The 22,240-nt window shown below is 41.2% G+C and overlaps 1 protein-coding gene across 4 annotated transcripts; it reads right to left on the reverse strand.

Moving 5' to 3' along the window:
* Positions 1-229: 229 nt before the first annotated feature.
* MPHOSPH6 (M-phase phosphoprotein 6) lies at positions 230-22,106 on the reverse strand. 4 transcript variants are annotated; one of them, XM_016930249.4, is made up of 6 exons: positions 21,776-21,885; positions 19,599-19,656; positions 16,162-16,274; positions 3,495-3,585; positions 1,373-1,467; positions 230-931 (listed from the first exon to the last, which is right to left on the reverse strand). In XM_016930249.4, the coding sequence occupies exons 3-6, from the start codon at positions 16,269-16,271 to the stop codon at positions 799-801; spliced, it is 429 nt and encodes a 142-aa protein (XP_016785738.1). In that variant the 5' UTR covers positions 16,272-16,274; positions 19,599-19,656; positions 21,776-21,885; the 3' UTR covers positions 230-798. The 4 variants fall into 4 exon arrangements, with proteins under 4 accessions (XP_016785738.1, XP_063653934.1, XP_511131.1 ...); XM_063797864.1 differs by having other exon boundaries at positions 21,744-21,864; XM_511131.9 differs by lacking the exon at positions 19,599-19,656 and having other exon boundaries at positions 21,776-22,106.
* Between the last annotated feature and the right edge of the window lie 134 nt (positions 22,107-22,240).

Here is a 22,240-nt window from a genome sequence, read left to right on the forward strand (position 1 = left end):
GAGTTCAGACTAGGAGATGGTACCAGTGGTCAGTGGTAAATTCTATTGGGTTATACTGTAAGAAACTAAAGGTTATTTTTGACCTGTAAAAGGCAATTTCTTATGGTTCAACCTAATACATCACTATATTCCGATCAATGGCTGTTTTTTAAAGTTACTATTTGGAAAAAAGTTATATTACTGAATTAGACTAAAATTGTTATTTGAAAGTACAAGAAAATATAAAAAGTATGTGAAAGTAGATTTTTATTACAGAGCAATTTTTTCTATTTATTCAATGCTTTAAATAAAACAACATAATACCATAAACTGACAATGACCTGGGAGCATGTAAATACTTAAGGCTGGAGAGGCATTTTTATTCTTGATAAATTTATATAATAAATTCTTATGACATTTGATTCCAAATTGTATGTACGAATTGGCTTGACATAATAAATATAAACATAAGGGCAATTTAAACATTGGCAGTAATTTATATGAGTCAATTCAAGGTCAGTGACTGGAGAACTATATTAAGAGAAACCTGAGGTAAAAAAAATCTTTAGGAAGCAGCCCTGTAACAACGTACATTTGTAGATCAGGGGCTAAAAATCCACTCTGAATGAATACCAAGAAGCAAAGGATGTACAACATCCATCACACATCTGTTTCAAAAACAGCATGTTTCTAAAATGATAATCTCTTTACAAGTAAACGTTACAGTATTAATAACTATAGAGACACCATTGGGATGAGCTCCAGATGCGCTGCTGACTTCCACCAAGCACCCCTGGGCCATCGCTTAAGGCATCCATCTTAATCCTGGGGCATTAAGAACATCTTCTTTGCTTTAATCGGTGTTATGTCTCCATTTTCATCTTCTTCATAATTGGCATGGTCTCTCTTTCTGGCAAACTTTTTCCCAATTGTCCCCACCAAGGTCTCATATCTGTCAAGAGGACAGGCAGCACACGTTTAATTTCAAATAAAAAGGTAGGGATCAAGCCTCGTCAAGAATATCAGACCAAATATGCAATAAAAAAGATTAAGAAAAAGAAAACTATCATTAAAAGAAACCATCTGATTTAACAATTTATGAACTTCTCTAAGAGTGATTAAATTCCTTGCCATTTTGGTGTTTGCACCTAAATAAATAGAGATGTACATTTTAAAATACACATTTCCAGCAGCTCTGGAAATGGGCCCTCAACTGGCAGCCTGAGACAGGTCTGCGGCCCCCGTAGGCCATTAAGAGAAGGCCGATCACAGTCATCGTCCTACTGGGGGACTCCCTTGAAAGCTGCCGTGGACTGTGGTGTAAGAGGAGCATTCCTGGGAGAGCCAATGAATGCTAGGTCCAGATTAGAAAGCTGCTGTGCAGCACGGTTACCTTCTAGCCATCTCTTCATCTGACACATCAAGCTCTACTGTTTCATCTTCAACTTCTTCTGCTTTGTGCTTAGCATTCATCTGAAGCATCAGTTTCTGAAAAATACACCAGTGCTGACCTTCAGGCTAGAAAACGCTTGTGAAAGGAACTGATGTCAAACTTACCTGAAGGCAGAGAAACTGAAGTCAAATAACCTAGAGAACTAGTCAAAACTGATAAGGGACTCTCTGTAATACTTGATACCACAATGGTGTAAGAGAAGTAAGCTCTGAGTCAAAAAAATAGTAAGGCAAAGCCCCACTGAATTATACTTAGTGTGAATTTAAAGTGTATTTAAGATCATAAATCTTAGTATTAGTTACTCATATTTAAAGCAGGCATACTGCTGACACATTCCAGTGAGTGGGGGAAGAAATAATAAACTTTCAGATTTTCTCTGAACTTCCCCCACCCCATCTTTAAGCCAAATGGAAGAAACACTAGTCGTCAATAATAATTTTAAATGCATCTCTTGGTGGTGGTGGTGGTGGGTGGAGGAGGTGGGAGAAGTGGAAGGCTGGCCCTGTATAATGGAGGGAATCTGCACCTCAGCCTTAACCTCCTAAACTTTAGAGTGGATAATGCATCCCATGTAACATCCATGCACCACGGGGTCTCTCCTCCAACTCTTTCACATAAACCTTTTTATGATAATTATCCTCTGACCTTTTTTTTTTTTTTTTTAAATGTGTAATCTCTTCTGTTTAGCAAGAGGAGAAGGAATAAAAGATGAGAAATCAGTCTCAACTAGTTTTTCTAAGGATTAAAAGAGTGATAATAGTTCAAAACCTTTTCCTAGGGGGAGTGTATTCAGTGTTTCAGAATCCAGTAATTAGGGCCATTTTCTAACACCCGTCCCTGCCCCCCATCAATTTCTGCGGGCAGTGGCACCTCTCCTTTCCCATTGCAGCAGACGTACTTTGGAATGCTCGCCTATCCAAACCCTACTCTTTGAACACCACATCTTCATAATCCCTGCCTTTTTCTTCCCTCTTCACCCCACTGCCCAGCCCCTCTCCTTCTCAATCTGAAGCTTAATTAAAGCAAGTCAAAGCGAGACCAGCATATATTAAAAACAAACACTTCTAACATAACACCTTAATTATCACACATGCCTCCTCCCACTCCGCCAAAAAAGAAAAGGAAAACTAACCTAGAATCTTTCAATAAACTCTGGCAATTGGCTTAGTTAACTGTGGCTCCTAGAGAAGTGGTTCTTAACTGGGGATGATTTTCCCCACCAGGGAACCTGTGGCAATGCCTGGAAACATTTTTGGTTGTCACAACTGGGTTGGAGGATGGGGTGTGTGTGTGCTACTGATATTTAGTTGGTAGAGAACAGAGGACAGGGATGTGGTTCATCATTCTCTTAGGAAAGCCACCACCACAAAGAATTATCTGGCCCCAAATGTTAACACTGCCAAGGGCAAGAAACACTGGCTTCAAGTAATATTTACCAAACAGAAGATTTATATCTCAAGTGTCCATTTGGTTCATCAAGTACTTGATAGGATGGCTTTTAACATATGAGCCAGAGTTCTAATGAATATTTGTTAAATAAAGGTCTGCTTCTCTATCCTGGAGCAGGAAAATTCAAATGAATAGCTCAATTATAAGGCAAATATTCATTTTTCAAAGAAACTGTCGAAAGGATTCATTTAAAAATCTACTTACAAGCTTGGATTTAAACAGTCCATTAAAAAGTCAAATTACACAATTCTAAAGTAACATTTTTCCATTAGAAAAAATACATGTATAGGTGCCAGAAAATAACTTTTCATAATAGCATGATATGAATAAAATCTTGACGTTCCTGTAAAAGACACAACTTGAAATTTTAATATTTACAGTGGCTCTGTCAAGGGCTGTATACTGCTATACGAAATTATCTACTCACCTCTACCATAAAACTAGACTGCAATGCCTCCAATTTCTTTAAATAGCTATGGCGATATTTCAAGATTTGTTATTTTCTATATAATGAGTAGAAACGGTACCTGGTGGAGAAACACCTAAGCCCAATTATTAGCAGAAAAAAATTCAATTGGAAAAATTTTTAATTTGAAGCAATTATATTTAATACCTCAACCTCAGGATTAAATCCTCTGAATGACATTCTTCCATAGAGAAGATCTTCACATAGTAAGAAACTCTGCTCTTCTATTATGAAACTCCTAAATGGGAAAATAAAAATAGCATTTCTCCATATATAAAGCACAGCAAACAAAAGGCAACACTTTGAATAAAAAAAAAAAAATCAACCTATGGTTCTCAGTAGAATGAAGTAAAAATACAGTAAGATTTCTAACTTAGAGTTAAAAATAAAATCTGATTAATTTGGTCAGCAAAGGCATTAGGAGACAAGAGCAGCAGGCTGGAGGCACAGCCTCTCTTAAACACCACATTTAATTTGCATAAATATCTACATAATATAAAGATCTAAAGTATTGACAATAAACTTGAATTTGCCAAAGTTGAAGCAAAGTTTCTTTTGTGTTTACATCCCCTCACCATATTTTTTTTCCAATTCTTTTTCAGAAAGGAAATAATATGTATGTAAAAATACACATACAGTATACAATGACACACTACTCCAAATCATTTTACTAAAGTTTCTGGCATATTTTGTCTTTCGTTCTCAGGGATTTCAAAAATTCCATTCTCTAATTATCAAAGCAGCACATTTTAAGGAACGTAATTTGGAAAGCAGAATAAAGTATGAGTTTACAAACTGCCTGTAAGTTCCTTACCAAGAGGTTAAAAAGGACTGTTAGTATATTTGAATATTTCCTTCCAGTCTTTTTTGTACTTGCATTTACGTTGATTCCTGAACACAGGTCTGAGCTGTGTGGTGCACTTATACACAGATTTTTTTCAAAAAATTTCAATAGTTTTTGGGGAACAGGTGGTTTTTTGGTTACATGGATAAGTTCTTTAGTGGTGACTTCTGAGATTTTGGCCCCCACCAAATTCTTATTACAAATCCAGGAGAAGTAGTGGGAAATCAGAGGCTTGGGCAGCTTTAACAGTGTTATCAGTCAGAGCTCTTAGCTATAAACACCAAAGGCTGACCCTGGATGACTTCAGCAGAGAAGGAATTTACTGTAAGAACACTGTTGGCTCTTCATTTCCAAGGGGGACTGGTTCCAGGACCCCTTGTGGATATCAAAATCTGTGATACAAAGAGCCAGCTGTACTGGGCATCTCAGAATCACCGGGAAGGCTGAAGGGGCAGAATTGGAAGATGGGCAGAAATAACGGTCGCTAGGTGGTTGCACCAGAACCAAAATCATGCTAGAGAATGACCCTAGGAAAACCAGTGTTGCTGCTGACGGGGCTGAGCACGACACCACTGATGGCACTGGGGCAGGTTGCGTTCCCTGGACCAGGATGTTTCTGTCTCCAGCAGAATTTCTCTGCTGAGTCACCACCACATGACCGTAAATCCAAGGTGACATATCTATCTCCAGCCTGGCCATAAACCCTAAAGCATGGCAGGAAAGCAAACATGTGGCTTTTAAGGCTTGTTTGCCGGAGTAGGCTCTGATTCTCATAAAGATTCCCTCATGCAACAAACACTTATTAAACCAAACTGTGTGTATTAAATCAAACTGCGGAAACAGCCACCAATAAAAGAGCCTCAGCTGGGCATAGTGGCGGATGCCTGTAGTCCCAGTTACTCAGGTGGCTGAGGCAGGAGAACTGCTCGCATCCCAGAAGTGGAAGTTGCAATGAGTCAAGATTGTGCCACTGCACTCCAGCCTGGGTGACAGTGTGAAAACACTCACCTCCAAAAAAAAAAAGAAAAAAAAGGAGCCTCTGCTCTCCTGGAGGTTACAGTCTATAGAAAGAGGGGCCAAATAATGAATGAAACATGAAACATTTATATCACACAACGGATGAAAATAAAGCAGGTTATTCCATCCCTAGCTGTAGGGGAGTAATTGGTATGGAACTAGCTTTCCCGCACCATAACTATATAAAACAGGACAAAATATAAAATGACCATTTTCAGATAATGAACAAATCCAAGCATATGACTGTGATGCCTCAGAGAAGAAAATCAAATGAAGTGGGCCCCATGAATGCGGAGCTTTCTGCCTGGAGGCAATTTCCAGATTGTGGAGCAGGGAGTGGGGGACTCACACAAAACCCTGTCTTGCTGAGCTTAAGAGACAAACTGTTTCATTGGGGCTTTAGTTGAAAAAAATAAAGGCACAAACTGAAGTTTGGAGTTATGGCAGTGGCTGGAATATCGGGGTGAGGATACCACTGAAAGGGAGCTACACCATGGAATTCAGGACCTGCATACTGGGTTCCCTTGAATCTTTGGCTGACCACGAAGCTGCACATGTGCAGGATGAGTCTTTAGACTTAGGGAAAAAGTAACTGCTGGAGAGATGATTTCTGGGAGAACACCTGCTGCATTAGCTTCCTGTGGCTGCTGTAACAAATTTAAGCTGACAAAATTGGTGGCTTAGAGCAACAGAATTTATGCTCCTACAGTTCTGTACAAAATCCAGATGTTGGTAGGCCTGGGATCCCTCCAGAAGCTTCCACAGTTAAAAGGCCTTCTGTGTGTCAAATCTCCCTCACCTCCTCCTTATAAGGAAAAGTGATTACATTTAGGGCCCACCCAGATAATCCAGGATAATCTCTCATCTAAAGATCTGTAATTTACTCATATACCAGCAAGGTAAATTTTGCCACATAAGGTAACACTCACAGGTTTCAGAGATGAAAACCTAGATATTATCTGGGGGACCATTTTCCAGCCTACCATACCTGGGGAAAAAAAATTTACCCTGCAATTGTATGTTGAAGGAATAACAGAGCTTGCACAGAGCAAGGAAATGTTTGAGTTCTGCCTAGCCAGAGAGGAGAGAACAAGCTAAACACTCTGTGATATTTAGTAGAAAGGCCACACCTTAGGAGTAGAGACAATTTAGCTACAAAACACACCCTAACAAAATCAAGCTGATTGGCATGTAAGTCAACTGCCTAATGAAACAAAATTCAACACTCTATTAAGAAAAATAACAAAATCCAGGTAGTCAGCAATGTAATACATATAAATGTACAGCACACAATAAAAAATTCCTAGACATGCAAGGAAGCAAAAAAATGTAATCCCCTCATAGAAAGAAAGAAAACAATTGAAAATGAAATTAGTAGAAATGGACTTTAGAACAGTTACTGTAAATTTATTCAAGGATTTAAATGAAAACATGAATGCAATGAAGAAAGAAACAGAAAGCCTGAATTAAGAAATAGAGACTGCAAAAAAACACCAATAGAACTTATGTAATTAAGGGAAAAAACAATTAAAAAAATAAATTATATAACTGAAAAAAAAAACTGCAGTGAAAAACTGGATTAGTCCTATATCTATCAAATAAATGGAATTCATTACTAAAAATCTTTTCACAGAGAAAGCTTCAGATACAGATGGCTTCACTGGTGAATTTCACCAAGCATTTAAGGAAGAAATAAGTTCAATTTTACACAAACCAAGAACTGAGAAGAGGAGGTAGGAACACTTTCCAACTCATTTTATGGCCAAAACCAAAGACATTACAATAACTCTACAGTCTAATATCTTTTTTAAATATAGATGTGAAAATCATCAATAAAATGTCAGCAAATTGAATTTAAAAATTTTAAATGTTACATATGAAGACCAAGTAGAGTGTATGTCAGAAATACAAGGCTGTTCTGATATTCAAAAGTCAATAGTTTTCAACACATTAACAAAATAAAAATCATGATCTTCTCATAAGAAATTATTTGACAAAATTCAACATCATTTATGACGAAAACCCTCAGCAAACTAGGAAAATAAAGGAGTATCTCTGATCATTGATCAGGGGCATTGACGAAAACAGCACTTCATGTGTAATAGAGAGAAAGTAAATGCTTTCCCAACTGTGATCAGAAACAATTCAAGGACTACTCTTGTCGTTTCTATTCAATACTGTATTGGGTCCTTAGCCATGAAATAAATCAACAAGAGGAGATAAAATGTATAACTGTCTTTTTTTGCAGATGACATAATTATGCATGTAAACAATCTTAAGGAATCCACAAAAAAACTACTTGTCAGTGAGTCAATTTAGCATTACAGAATACAAAGTCAACGTACAACCTTCAATTTCTACACACCCCTCCACCCCATACATACACACAACAAATAAGTTTGAAAAAACTCTATTTATGATATATACAACTATGACAGACTTAGAGATAAACAATGCAATAAGCAAAGAAAATTTTTTCAATAAATGTTAATAGGTGCAGTGGCTCATGCCTGTAATCCCAGCACTTTGGGAGGCCAAGGTGGGCAGATCACTTGAGGTCAGGAGTTCAAGATCAGCCTGGCCAACACGGAGAAACACTGTCTCTACTAAAAATACAAAAATTAGCTGGGTGTGGTGGGGCAGCGCCTGTAATCTCAGCTACTCAGGAGGCTGGGGCAGGAGAATCGCCTGAACCCGGGAGGTGGAGGTTGCGGTGAGCCAAGATTGCGCCACTGCACTCCAGCCTGGGTGACAGAGTGACACTCTGTCTCAAAAAAAAAAAAAAGGTAATAGGATCACAGGTTATCTATGAAAGACATGTCCATTGATTTCTACCTCATGCTGTACACAAAAAGTTAGAGGCAAACCATGGATAAAAATGTCAGCACTAAAACTACAAAATTTCTAGAAGAAAACAGAAAATATCTTACCATCTTGGCATAGCCAATGATTCATTAGACAAGAGTCATAAGGAATTAACCATAAAAGAAAAAATTGATAAAATTAATAGAAACTCATCAAAAGACAACATTAACAGGCTAGAAGAAAATATTCACTATATATACATGTGGCAAAGAACTTGTATTCAGAACATAAATAACTCCTACATGCACAGATGTATGTAAGTTTTGTCTCAAAAAAACCCTAGAAACACTGAGCTTGAGTTAATGATGTGCATGCTGTAATATTTCAGAAAGAAATATACTGATGTCTGCAACTTACTGCATCAAAAATACAATAAACCGATGGCTGGATGGGGGATGAACAAATATGTGATATAAAATATTTAAAAAAACAAAACAAAAACAAAACTTTCTCAATTTTTAAAATGGCCAAAATATTTGAAAAGGCACTTCACAAAGGTAGATATGGAAATGGCCAAAAAGGAAGAAGTTCTTCAACATTATGTCATCAGGAAAATGCAAATTAAAAACCATAATAAGATGCCACTAAAATAGTTAAAAGTAAAAAGATACATAAATCCAAATGTTGGACTCTCACATTTCCTTAGCGAAAGTGTAAAATCATAGAACAAACTGGTCTGAAAATTTCTGTTAAAGTACAATTCCACAGTTACAAAAGAAATGAAAACATAACAAAACAAAACTTGAGCATGAATGTCATACCAGCTTTATCCATAAGCGTAAAAAAACAGGCTGGGTGTGGTGCCTCATACCTGTAATCCCAGCACTTTGGGTGTCCGAGGCCAGCGATCACCTGAGATCAGGAGTTCAAGACCAGCCTGGCCAACATGGTCTCTATTAAAAATAAAATTAGCCGGGCATGGTGGTGCACGCCTGTAATCCCAGCTACTCGGGAGGCTGAGGCAGGAGAACTGCTTGAACCTGGGAAGCAGGCTGCAGTGAGCCGCGGTTGCGCCAGTGCACTGTAGCTTGGGCAACAGAGCGAGACTCCATTTCAAAAAAAATAAATAAATAAAAAATAAAAAAATAAAAAACTGGATACAACCCAATCATGAGTTCTTTAACATTATTAGTCATCAGGAAAATGCTAATTAAAAACCACAATGAGATGCCACTAGAATAAAATTAAAAAGATATCTAACTCCAAATGTTGAACTCTCATACTTCCTTAGTGAAAGTGTTACAACACTTCTCTATTAATGTCCATTAATAGAAGAATGAATAGATATACCGTGGTGTATCTGTAAAATGAAATACCACTTAGCAACAGAAACAAATTACTGATGTTCCAAAACAAGGATGAATATCCAAAACATTTTGCTGACACAGTTAAGCACATATTGCACAATTCCCTTTTTATGAAGTTCAAGAACAGACAAAATTAATCTATGGTTTAAGAAATCAGAACAGTGCTTGCGTCAGAGCAGGAGTGAGACTGACTAGAAAGAGGGATGAAGATCTTTACGTGATGATGGAAATGTTTCCTTGATAGGAGTATGGTTTACAAAGATGCATGCACTATCAAAACACATACAGCTGTAGACTTAAGTACATTCCACTGAATGCAACCACCACCCACACAGCCACACCCGCACACAGTTTAAGGGGAGATACTGAGGGCAGACTAGAGGAGAGGCGTCTTTTAAAAGAGTGGTCTGGATAGGCCTCTTGTCGGGGGTGACATCTGAGCAAGGACCAGGAGGCAGTGAGGAAGCAACAAGATATGAGGATGCCCAGGTGAAGAACACCTGAAGTCCCCGTCATTAGTGGGGGCCCTGAGAAGGGAATCTAACTGGCCTGAGAAACATAAAGCCCCTGCAGCTGGAATGGAGACAATGCAGAGTAGTAGCAGGAGGTCAGAGTTACTTGCGTGATAACATTAAGATGTCATCTTTTACTGTGTTGACATTTGCAGACTGTGCAAAAGCAACTCTGGGTAAAACGAATCTTAGCATGAGTGAAAGCAGCAGTGATACCAGACTACCCTGGTAGTTACATTCTTCACTGCCAGGCCCTCACAGTTCAAAGAAAAATGCCAGTTTCACATTAGAGTATTCTTGATGACACAGCACAAATTTATTTCTGTTAATCTTAGCCCTCAATTACTGTAAAAAATATTTGGTATACAAAATTGAAACTACATATATAAGATACTTCTTGGCCAGGTGCAGTGGCTCATGCCTGTAATCCCAGCACTTTGGGAGGCCGAAGCAGGAGGATCACGAGGTCAGGAAATTGAGACCATCCTGGCTAATACGGTGAAACCCTGTCTCTACTAAAAAAATACAAAAAAAAAAAAAAAATTGGCTGGGCATAGTGGCGGGCGCCTGTAGTTCCAGCTACTTTGGAGGCTGAGGCAGGAGAATGGTGTGAACCCGGGAGGTGAAGTTTGCAGTGAGCGGAGATCTCGCCACTGCACTCCAGCCTGGGTGACAGAGCGAGACTCCGTCTCAAAAAAAAAAGATACTTCATCATAGTCAAATAATCTAACTGCACTTGTGTGACTGAACTGAGAGATGAATTAGACACTTTTTTTCAATGTCACACCGTAACTATGGTTTTGCGGGTTTGGGTTCTTTGGCAGACATTTTCTTGAAAATAAATAAAGTGAACCTGACACTTCAAGGGGAACAACTGACACTATTTATTGCCAATAACAAAATTCAAGCTTTCAGGCAAAAGTTAGAATTCCGAATAGCTTTTATCTGTCATCTTGGGCTTGATAGCTTCCCAACACTTAAACGACTTTTCTGTTGAAACCCACGGTGATACTAATGAATGTGATTTTTGATATTGTATAACAAGATGAGTTAACACTGGGAAAATCTATACAACTCATTTTCCAAATGACAGATGCAGGATGTTAAGAAATCATATACAGGTAAAAGATCTATTTGGAATACAAGACAGACCAAGACATGAAAAATTCACTGGTGTTTTCAGATTCCACGTTGCAATTTACTCTGAAGAAACTACTACTGATTGAGTTTTGGAGTTGTACCAAAGAATTATCTGAAAAGGCCATTGAGATACTCTTCTCTTTTCAACTGTATCACCTGTGTGAGGGGGATTTTCTTTATATACTTCAACCAATACAACATGCTTTAACAGGCTGACTGCATGCGTTCAGAGTCTAGCTGTCTTCTATTATGCCACAATGTTAAAGAGATTTGCAAAAACAGAAAACAGTGCGACTCTTCTCGTTAAATTTTTTGTCTTGAAAAAGTTATTTTTCATTAAAAATGTGTTAGGTAATGAGTTTGTTATTTAAATAATTTTTAAAATTTCTTACATAGTAAATATTACCAAATATAAATCACACAATACACTCTTTAGGTGTTCTAAATAAATTTTTTTTTTTTGAGATGGAGTCTCGTTCTGTTGCCCAGGCTGGAGTGCGGTAGCGCGATCTCAGCTCAATGCAACCTCCGCCTCCTGGATTCCAGTGATTCTCCTGCCTCAGCCTCCTGAGAAGCTGGGACTACAGGCGCACGCCATCATGCCTACCTAATTTTTTTTGTATTTTTAGTAGAGACGGGGTTTCACCATGTTAACCACGATGGTCTCAATCTCCTGACGTCGTGATGCGCCTGCCTCGGCCTCCCAAAGTGCTGGGATTACAGGTGTGAGCCACTGTGCCCGGCCTAGGAGTTCTAAATAATTTTTATAAATGCAAATAGCTTCTGAGTTCCAAAACTCTGAGAACCACTGTGATTTTGGTTCCTCTCTCACTGGCCCTCTAGTCTGGCCAGAAACTCACTTACTTCAGAACCGCCTCTCCCTGAGGGAATCTAAATTTGGGCACAGAACTTGCTGTTCAGCTTTTTCTACGAACTTGGGATTCCCTCTCAATTGCCCAATCTTATTCCTTATAGAGGGAGCAGCTGATGAGACCTCCTCAATTCCAAAGTAAATCATCTCTCTCAGGAAAGCACCATACATCAAAGCTTTCACTTAAGGCAAAGGAGGGACCCAGAGAAAGACAACCTCCAGAGGTCAGGACTGGATTCACAGCAGGACTACTGGTCCCTCAAAGGTTTTTCCCACGGGTTTGCATTGACACCGTAACTTTAATATAAAAAGGAGCACAGGTGTTTTGTATCTACATGCATGGTTTTAAGAATTAGAAAAATTACAGAGTTGGCAAGCAAGTGAAATATTTCAAAACTTATCTGTTTTTGTATTTTAATTATCCAATTTTCATTAATGAGGTTCTATAATTTTCAGGCTAAAACACACCCACAAAATTATTTCATAAATTTCGCAGATGAGAAACTACTGCTCAGAAAAAGCTGGACTTGCCTAAAGCCACAAATACCATGCATGGCAAAACTCCAGTTAGAAAACCCTTCTCAGTGGGTCTCACATTCCTGAGCATTTTTTGAGTGAGGCGCTAACTGCCTGGTTGCTCTGGACTATCTTTGCAAGGATATCTGCATAGCAAGCACCCTTGAAAAACAGTCTTCCTCTAAAGCGAAGGGCAGATTTGCTTACTGTCCAGCATAATACAGATGCCTCTCTTGGGGCGAAGGCAAGTCTGCTTGTGGTCAGTTATCCAAGGTTCCAGTTTTCTAAGCTCAGGAGATCTCAGCTATGATGCAAATCCACTGGGTGCACAGCATCCACCTGGGCCACTTCACGCCATCCCTCATAGGAGTTGGGGACAAAAGAGAAATGATGCAAACTTGAAGCTTGTGCTGCTTGCTGTGCAGTAAGTCCTTTGTTTCTGATGGTGTTCAGGACACACTACTCCCAAAATATGGCATCTTGGCATACTGAAAATTTTACACTGGAGGAATCTGAAGAATGATGTGCAGGTAGGATTTTCTGACCGTCCCCTGAAGCAGGTCATAAAACCCTCACATAAGAGGTGCCCTCCCTACATTCAGAGGAAAGCAACATCCTTATCTCAGAAGAAGGGACAGAGACAGGAATCTGAACAAAAGACTTGCTAAGTTTCTCCTGGCTTATTACTCTTCGTTCATACCCCTTGGTCCTATCATATTTCTTCACAACTTTCCACTCTTCATCAAAGCTAACATAAAAACACTCAGGTTCAACCAGTTCTTCGGTATTCATTTTCTTATGAAGGCCCCTGTGTCACCTAAAACTTTTGTGAAATAAAAGTGTATACCTTTCTCTTGTTAATCTGTCTTTTGTTACAGGGACCCCAACTAATGAATTTCAAATGGGTGGAAGGAAAGGCTATTGTCCCTCCCCTACATCTCAGACCCAGAAGGTTCCTATCTTCCACCAGCATCAGTGAAAGTGTGGCAGGCTAACTTGTTAGTTTCAGGTCCCTATACCTTCTGACTCCAAATAGACCACAAAACACAAGCATAAGACGCACAATAGCCAAAAATACTTCTTAACCAACATGCTACGGCAAAGGAGTAATTAAACTGCCTATACTTGCACACTCTTTCTGGACCATATCCTTGGGGAAAAAAACAATAAGGCAATACATAGCAAAATCTTTGATCTGGTAAATTTCACTCCTAGGAATTCACACTATATCGGGTTCCCTGGAAACAGACTCTGAGACAGACATATATGCAGAAAACTTAGCAGGCAGTGTTGTTCAGCAGATGCCCTTCTAGGAAAACAGAGAAAGAAGGATTGGGCAGAGGGAGAAGATAATGGGCAATGTGGCTACACTAAGGCCTCAGCCACATATGAGAGCTCTGGAGTCAGGAAAGCCCTTCAGTTGTTCCAAGTTGAGGCACAGCAGCTAGATCATCATTCCCCTACATGGTCTAGCCACTGGCTAAAAGTGTCCCCTGTGAGGCAGTGTTAACACTGAATAGCCCTAATTATCTTCACTGAATTACAGACTGATACGGCTGACATTAAAAATGGGAAAGTCGAGATTTCAGAGCACAGACACATGCAATCTCCAACTTCACAGAATAGTTAAGACAACACTAGCAAAAAAGGATACACAAACATAAGTGAGTAGAAAGGAATGGGTGTACTTCATATATTCAGATATAAGGAAATACACACAGTGGTGACAATCACTGTGCTTTATGCCTGGTGCTATGGTGACTGTTTTACATATATTACCTCATCTACTTCTCGGAATGCACTGGACAGGTACTATCATCATACCCAATACACAAATGACACAAAACAGGTTAAGTAACTCACCCAAGGTGACAAATAAACAAGTGGCGGAGCTGGGCATCAAACCCAGGTCTGCCTGACTTCAGAGCCCATGTGCTTAATCAACCAATCCATTCCATGATCTCCCTATTTAGAGTGTTAAAAACAACAACTCAATACAACACGTATACCAAGGACATGTCATCCATTCACCCCTCCAGACCTACTTCCCGTCTTCACCTGTTTCTCTGGCCTGGGAGGCTGACTTGAACGTAATGCACGGAAGGGCTCCTTTGCTGCCAGGTACCTGGCTCCCTTGCTAGGATGACCTTGGGCTGGCCGTACCCGTGAATGGAGGTAGCAGCTCCTGTAAGGTGCTCTCTCTACACAACTTATCTCCAGATTCGGTAGCAGCTATTCCCCACCTACCCCTTGACTCTGCAAGCTCAGGTGGTAATCACTCCCACTACACATGCTAGGAGGTGCTGCACTGCCCCGAGGGGCTCCCCTATGCCCCACCCACACCTTGATAGTCTCTCCTCAGTCTGAGAGTGTCATCTTCTCCTGCCAACATCCTGAGCTGATATACACACCTATACATAAACAGGATGCTGAGTAATGGCAAAAAGGTATTATTTACCTTCCCAGAAAGAAATGTAAAGGTCATTTTCTGGGAATAATATGCTGTATTAGGGGAAAAATACTGGAAACAAGATAGAAACAGTCCTGCTCTTTAATAAACAACTGGAAGGAACATTTTGGCAAGTTTAGTTAAGGCATAAAAGTAAATTATAGCTCCTCAGCAGCAAAGGTCCCTTCCTCCCTGTGACCCTGCCCCTGGCATTATCTTCTCCCTCCTCACCAACATCTTGCTTCCTCTGAGAAGCAGAGGAAAAAAGTACCTTCCCCCGATCCCTCCTGGTGGGACATACTTTCTATCTTTAGAGAAGGGTATCTAACCTTCAAACAATGTCCAGAGGTCAGCCAAATGAACAGGGGAATATAACATTCCAAATCAAAGCCCAAACATCAGGTACAGAACGGAAAGACATAAATGTGCCTCAAGACAGTAAGCAGCATCTTCAGTCATTTGATCAAAGTTTAAGTAAAACTACCATACAACAGAACTTACTAAGGTGAGGAAAGTATCAGGGAAAAATGAAAAATAGCTTCCAGAAGGATTCAGCTAAATTAATGGATGAAATAAATCCAACACTCCTTCATTCAAAATTGTTGATCAGGCACCAGCCAAGCTTAGGGGTGGGCCAGAAACTGTCTACCCCAGCTTCAGCACTGACTAGCTGGGTGAAACTGGGCAAGTTACCCTCCCTTAAGCTCAGTTCCTCAACTACAAAGTGACAGAATCATAGGAGGCAGTTCCTAAGTTTGCTACGAAGATTCAATTACTACAGATGTAAAGTGTTTAGCCCAGTTCCTAGTACACACTATAGATTCAGTAAATGTTAGCTAAAATGGATGCTATTACAAGTAGTTAACAATTTAAAAGAAGAAACAAAAACTCCTGACCTGCCTTAAAATGCTCAACCTAATGAACTCTGTAACCGAAACAAAACTGGAGAGACCTGAAGTACACACCTAATCTTTAGAACTTAAGGTGATAGAGAGAACATTACAGCTTCCCCAAAGGTCTGCTGTTACTATCAGAGATATGTGGGCTAAGTTCCTTCATTCAATGTAAAAAAGGACAATGTGATAAATAGTGGCTGGGAGGGGGAGTAGTAAAAATGTATAAATCCATGTACAACTTCTATAGGTTTAATATTTTTTAGTTGTGCTACTAAATCAATAAACTGAACAGAAACTATTTCATGGGCTTTATGTCACTGGAATGATGAGTTAAATTTACCAGGAGTTTCCTTCTGAATGCCACAAGCATCATCAGTATCAATTTTAATAAACCTACTCTTTCTCTTTAAGCTCTGGCAAATCCAAGTACCAGTGCTCTTCACTAATGATTTTCTTTTCTTCTTCTTCTAGTTGTTTCTTGGTTTCTGAGTCCAGTCCCCTTTGCATAAACTGTGAAAACAAACAAAATCAATGTCAGAAACTTTTCCCATTTTAGAACTGAGGAAACCCCAAATAATTTTCTTCTTCTACTTGTTCTCCTTCATTTATCTATGGAACCCATCTCAAGATTGAGGGTTGGAGCAAGTGATCAAACGGTTTAGCTCTACCCTTCCAACTTTACACTAGACGATGAGGGGTTGTGTCAGGGCATGAGAAAATGCACAATGTATATTTCCTTCGGAAAACTTAAGGTCTAAGACACCACATTCGAAGGTCTTGTGCTCATCCACAGAGCCTACTGGCTTTGGCACCTGCTGATCTGGGGTTGAAATGCTCTTCTTATCCTCTTCCACCTGGCCAACTCCTCGCCCGTCTGACATAGGTAAAGCTACTACACTTCTGTGAGTGCCAGTAAAATCACTGCCTCTGTCCTAAATGCTTCCATGGCTCCCTCCAATAGACTCACCACATCTTAACTTTTTGAGCATCTATCTTTTCTGGAGACCTTAAGGACTGGGTGTCTGGGTCATCTCCTTCATCTGTCCCAATATGATGACTGAAGCACAGTAAGAGCCCAATAAATGTAGGCAGAAGCAAAGGTACATCTATAAGTCTGCTCTTCGTTTTTATTTTTCCTCTGAAATGCTGCTAAACTCTTGAGCTGCTCTTATCAAATCTGCAGAAAGTTGACTCAAAATATGGCAGTAAATAACAGTCCTGCTGCCAGTCTCTCACTAGCACGAATACCTGTATTTCTTCAGGGAACAAGTGAACAAACTTAAGAGGCTAACCATAGCAACATGATAAAATATCAACACTGGAGAAAATATAATCAGAAAATACCCAGAAGCCTCCTAGCAGTTAGGTTTCAGGTTCCACTGGTTTCTATGTATCCCCCATTTCTTTCCCTTATTCAGGTCCGATATTTCTTTTTTTTTTTTTTTTTCTTTGAGACAGAGTCTTACTCTGTCGCCCAGGCTGGAGTGTAGTGGCACGATCTCAGCTCACTGCAACCTCTGCCTCCTAGGTTCAAGTGGTTCTCCTGCCTCAGCTTCTCGAGTAGCTGAGATTACGCGCCCGCCACCAGACCCAGCTAATTTTTCTATTTTTAGTAGAGATGGGGGTTCACCATTTTGGCCAGGCTGGTCTCAAACTCCTGACCTTGTGATCCACCTGCCTCGGCCTCCCAAAGTGCTGGGATTACAGGTGTGAGCCACTGCGCTCGGCCCAGGTCCCATATTTCTCCTCCTTCTATTCCAGCTTTTCCAAACATAAGCCTTTTTAGGCATGAGCGCTTTAACAATGACTACTAAGTTAAATGAAAAAATCTTAACGTTCACGAATAAAATAGTCATGCGCTGCAAAATGACGTTTGGTTGACGATGGAACCCATATACGACAGTGGTCCCATAAGATTACAATGCTGCATTTTTATTGTACCTTTTCTATATCTAGATATGTTTAGATACACAGATACCACTGTGTTACAACTGCCTACAGTATTCAGTACAGTAGCATGCTGTATAGGTTTGCAGCCTACGAACCACAGGCTGTACCATATAGCCTAAGTACGTGGTAGGCTATACCATCCAGGTTTGCGTAGATGAACCCTATGATGCTCTCACAATGATGAAATCACCTAACAATGAATGTTTCAGAATGTATCCCTGTTGTTAAATCATGTGTTAAGTAACACATGACGGTGATAACATCAAGTGCTGATGAGAATGTGAAGAAACTGATCACTCAAACATAGCTGGTGGGAAAGTAAATGGTACAGCCACTGTGGAAAACAGCGTGGCAGTTTCTTAGCAAACTAAACATACACTTACCATATGACCCAGCAATCGTCCACGCCAAGTGAGTGCATGTAAAATGGTGAAATCTGCGTCAGCTCACTGTCAATGTCCTGGCTCTTTATTGTATCCTAGTGTTGTAAAATGTTGCCGCTAGGGGAGGTGGCATGAAGGACGCACGGGATATCCCTGTACACTTTTTGCAACTTCCTGTGAATCTATCACTATTTTAAATAAAAAGTAAAAGAAAACAAGTTTGCAGACTAGTGTTTTGCAGTCCTCATCCATTTTACCTGTGTGTACATCCTCACCCCAGGAAAGAACTGCAGTTTCTGGAATGTGCACGCTATACTTCCCAGTCCTTTTGCCTTTGCGACTTAACATGTTTCCATTTTCTGCCTGGCAAAATATTTACTCTTTTAAGCCTACAGTGTGTGTCCTTTGGTAAGACTTCCTGGTTGGCATTTGGCTTGGCTCTTCCTAGGCCTGCTCCTATAAAGAAGCACCTTCTCAAGACAGCCTCATCAACACTGGAATATTGTTCACCATCGTGCTGCTTTGGTGTCTCCTAAGACTACGATTCTGAATAGACCATGACTCTTGTTCATCTTGTATCATTGGTACCCCTGGTACACAAAAGAGCTCACTCAATGAAAGTTCTCTGAATGTAAATGAACCTAGACCTATCTTATTTTTCCAGACTCTCTTTCTGGGATGGTTTTCTTTAAATGCAGATGCCTCATTTCATCACTAATATTCCTCGTGGTAAAACTCATCAATACTGCCCAACTGCCCTTTTTTCTCCCATTTAGTCATGTACCTATTCTTTTGGTATACAACAGCCATATACATATGTTCTGTACACAGAGAAAGGACAGAACTCCCCGTGAATATGAATCAAGCACCTCCAGACTTAGGTACAAGTTCGATTCTCCTACTCTAGAGCATTTCAGAACACATTCCAAAACTAGTGAGGACTCAGAGCAGGCATCAGCACAATACAGTCCTCAGGCTAGATGTCTGTTGTCGTCGATAAAGTTTTACTGGTACACAGCCATGGTCATTCGGTCTTGAACAACACTGGCAGAGCTGAGTAGTTGTAACAGAGACTGTCAGGCTCATAAGACCAAAATATTTATTATATGGTCCTTTACAGAAAGTTTGCCAAGCCCTGTTCTGAGAGTCTAACAGTGCCAAAATCACAAATAAGCACCCTCTACAACCATTCCATACTGGAAGACCTTCCATCCACATCCTTCTTTTTCTGCTTCCCATTAGGATCACCCTGCAATGGCTGACCAAGTCAGAGGCATTGAAGTGAGTCAGGATTAAATCCTCAACCCTCTTATACTTGCCTAAAAAGTGGTCCCCAACCTTTTTGGCACCAGGGATGGGCTTCCTGGAAGACAATTTTTCCACGGGTGGTGGAGAGGGGAAGGGTAGATGGTTTAGGGATGATTCAAGCACATTACATTTATTGTGCACTTTGTTTCTATTATTATATTATAATATGTCATGAAATAATTATACAACTCACCACAATGCAGAATCAGCGGAAGACCTGAGCTTGTTTTCCTGAAACTAGACAGTCCCATCTGGGTGTGATGGGAGACAATGACAGATCATCAGGCATTAGATTCTTGTAAGTAGAGCGCAAGGTAGATCCCTCATATGCACAGTTCACAGTAGGATTTTTGATCCTAGGAGAATCTAGGATTCTGCCACTGATCTGACAGGAGGCGGAGCTCAGGTGGTAATGCAAGCTATGGGGAACAGCTGTAAATACAGATGAAGTTTCGCTCGCTTGCCTGCCCGCTGCTCACTTCCTGCTGTGCAGCCTGTTCCTTACAGGTCATGGACTGGTGCTGGTCCGTGGCCTGGCGGTTGGGGACCCATGCTATACAGGACTTAGCTCTGGTTAAGGCACCCTAAGTGCAGCTGCTCCATGCCTTCTCACAGTATACTCTATCAGTATAGACAGTGTCTCCTGCTATCTTGCCAGTAAGTTTTTTCTTATCAATGACCAAAGCTGCTAAACCAAATAGAGAATCTGGGTGATCTTCTTCCTTCTCCTTTGCTTCCAACGTCCAGTTGAGTCTCCCCATTTGGTAGGGGTGGACATTTGTTTTAAGTTAATTTCTTCCTTCTTAGTTGCAACTCAGATATTTAGTTTGAGCCTGAGTCACCCAGTACACCATCTGGCTTATTCCAAGAGCTAAAACAACTGCTAAAATCTTTCCAATAGCTGCTTGGCCAATTCCCTCCACTTCTCTGAAATTAATGTTATTACAAATCATAAAATCAAACTCTGTTCAGTAAAGATTCAAATTTTGCTAATATGCATGAAAGTGCTTGACAAACTCTAAGTTATGCTGCAATTTGTCCTCCACCCTCATTCACCCATTCATCCCTAACTCCATCCTAGCTCAACTCCATTCAAATCTTGCCCATATAATGTTTACCCTCTTTTTTTTTTTTTTTGAGACAGGGTCTCCCTGTGTCACCAAGGCTGGAGTGCAGTGGCACCATCTCAGCTCACTGCAGCCTTGATCTCCCAAGCTCAAGTGATCCTCCCACCTCAGCCTCCCAAGTAGCTGGGACTAAAGGTGCGTGCCACTAGGCCTGGCTAATATTTTGTATTTTTTGTAGAGATGGGGTTTCACCATGTTGCCCAGGATGGTCTCAAACACCTGGGCTTAAGCGATTTGTCTACCTCAGCCTCTCAAAGTGCTGGGATTACAGGCATGAGCCACTGCGAATGGCCTATCTTTCAAAACATTATGAATGCTTTCTTCCTTCTTTTGGAAATTCCACCTCTTTAAACATGACATGTAACAGTTTGCTACTCTCTAGAAGTAGTGCTTACTGACAGGCATCACAGAGTACAGAGTAGTAATAAAGAGCCAGGGTTCTGGAGCCAGACTGCCTGAATTCCCGTCCTGTCTACACTACTTATTAGCTGTGTAACTTTGGGTAAGTTACTTATTTCTGTTTCAGTTGCCTTAGCTGTAAAAAGAGAGTTACTGCCTGTAGTCACCTCAAAGTGTCATTATGTGAATTGCATAGGTTAATATACGCAAACCACTTCAACCATTGTCTAGTACTATAAATACGTGCCATTTTTTTGATACTGTTCCCCGTGTCAATAGCTTTCCATTGCTCACAAAATAAAGGAAAATATCTTTAATCTGGCCTCAAATTCCCTGCACGTTGTGACCATTGCCTACTCTGCAACCCCATTTCTTAGTACTTGCCTTCCAGACATACTGAATTGTCTCTAATTCTTGGAAATTTCCATGGTTTTCTTTTTCTTTCTTGCCTCTCAGACTTCTGAACTCTGTTTCTCCTAGTTTAGGACGCTGTGCCTTCCACCCTCCCAGTAACCTAGAGACCACTACCCTGCGAGAAGCTCGGTGAGTCCCCAAGGCCCCCAGCGCTTCTACCCTCACTGCACTGGGTAAGCTGTACCCTGACTGCTTCTATGTACGCAAGCTCCCATCCGCCCGCGGGCCTCCTGAAACAGTCGGCCTAATTCGTAAGCTGGTTCCCAGTAAACAGTGCAGAGCAGGCGCTAAGTGAATGAATGAGCACGAGAGCTGGAAGCCCTCTGAGGCCTCTCTGGTGTCCCTTGTCCGCCCGCCGCCTCGGCCCCGGCCAGGTTGGAAGGACCGGGTGCCCCTACCGCCCGGCGTGGCTCTCTCAGCGTCCCCGCACCTTCATGCGCAGCAGATTCTTGGACAACTTTGTCTTTCGCTCGGCCGCCATGGTAGCTTCCGCCCAGCGCCGCACTCCGGCCGCGAGCCTCACCGCACATGCGCGGAGCCGCGTGCGCAGCTGCGTCCCTCGCGTAGTGCGCGCCGCCCCGCCCCGCCCCGCCCCTCCCCTGTGTCTTGCGCGCGGGTGCGGCCACTCAGCGGGCGCTCTGCTGACGGAGAGGCTCGGGTAAGCTCGCGGGGTGGCGGCGCGGGGATGAGCGCGGCAGACCGCAAAAAAGCCGAAGTCAGAGGACGACCCAGAACTTGGCTTCCCCGAGCCGCGGGCCGCCTTCCCGGGACGTCGGCCTGGCCCCCTCGGAGGCCCATCCTCCCTCGGGAACTCCCTTCCTCAGGGGCCGCCTCCAGACTCAGCAGTCCTCGCCAGCCTCAGAGAGGTTTCCGCCACGCCTGCCACCCTCCTGGG

This window comes from Pan troglodytes, chromosome 18, assembly GCF_028858775.2.
Source record: "Pan troglodytes isolate AG18354 chromosome 18, NHGRI_mPanTro3-v2.0_pri, whole genome shotgun sequence".
In the NCBI taxonomy this organism is placed as follows: domain Eukaryota; kingdom Metazoa; phylum Chordata; class Mammalia; order Primates; family Hominidae; genus Pan; species Pan troglodytes.

What these genes read in the sequence shown, in the direction of transcription:
- MPHOSPH6 (XM_511131.9), bottom strand. Translation starts at nt 21,826, where the DNA reads ATGGCGGCCGAGCGAAAGACAAAGTTGTCCAAGAATCTGCTGCGCATG. An exon ending in CCAGAGCTTAAAGAGAAAGA is followed by an intron (nt 3,586 to 16,161) that starts GTAGGTTTATTA and finishes TTTCCCATTTAG; the next exon opens with GAGTTTCATAATAGAAGAGC. An exon ending in GATGAAGAGATGGCTAGAAG is followed by an intron (nt 932 to 1,372) that starts GTAACCGTGCTG and finishes TCCTCTTGACAG; the next exon opens with ATATGAGACCTTGGTGGGGA.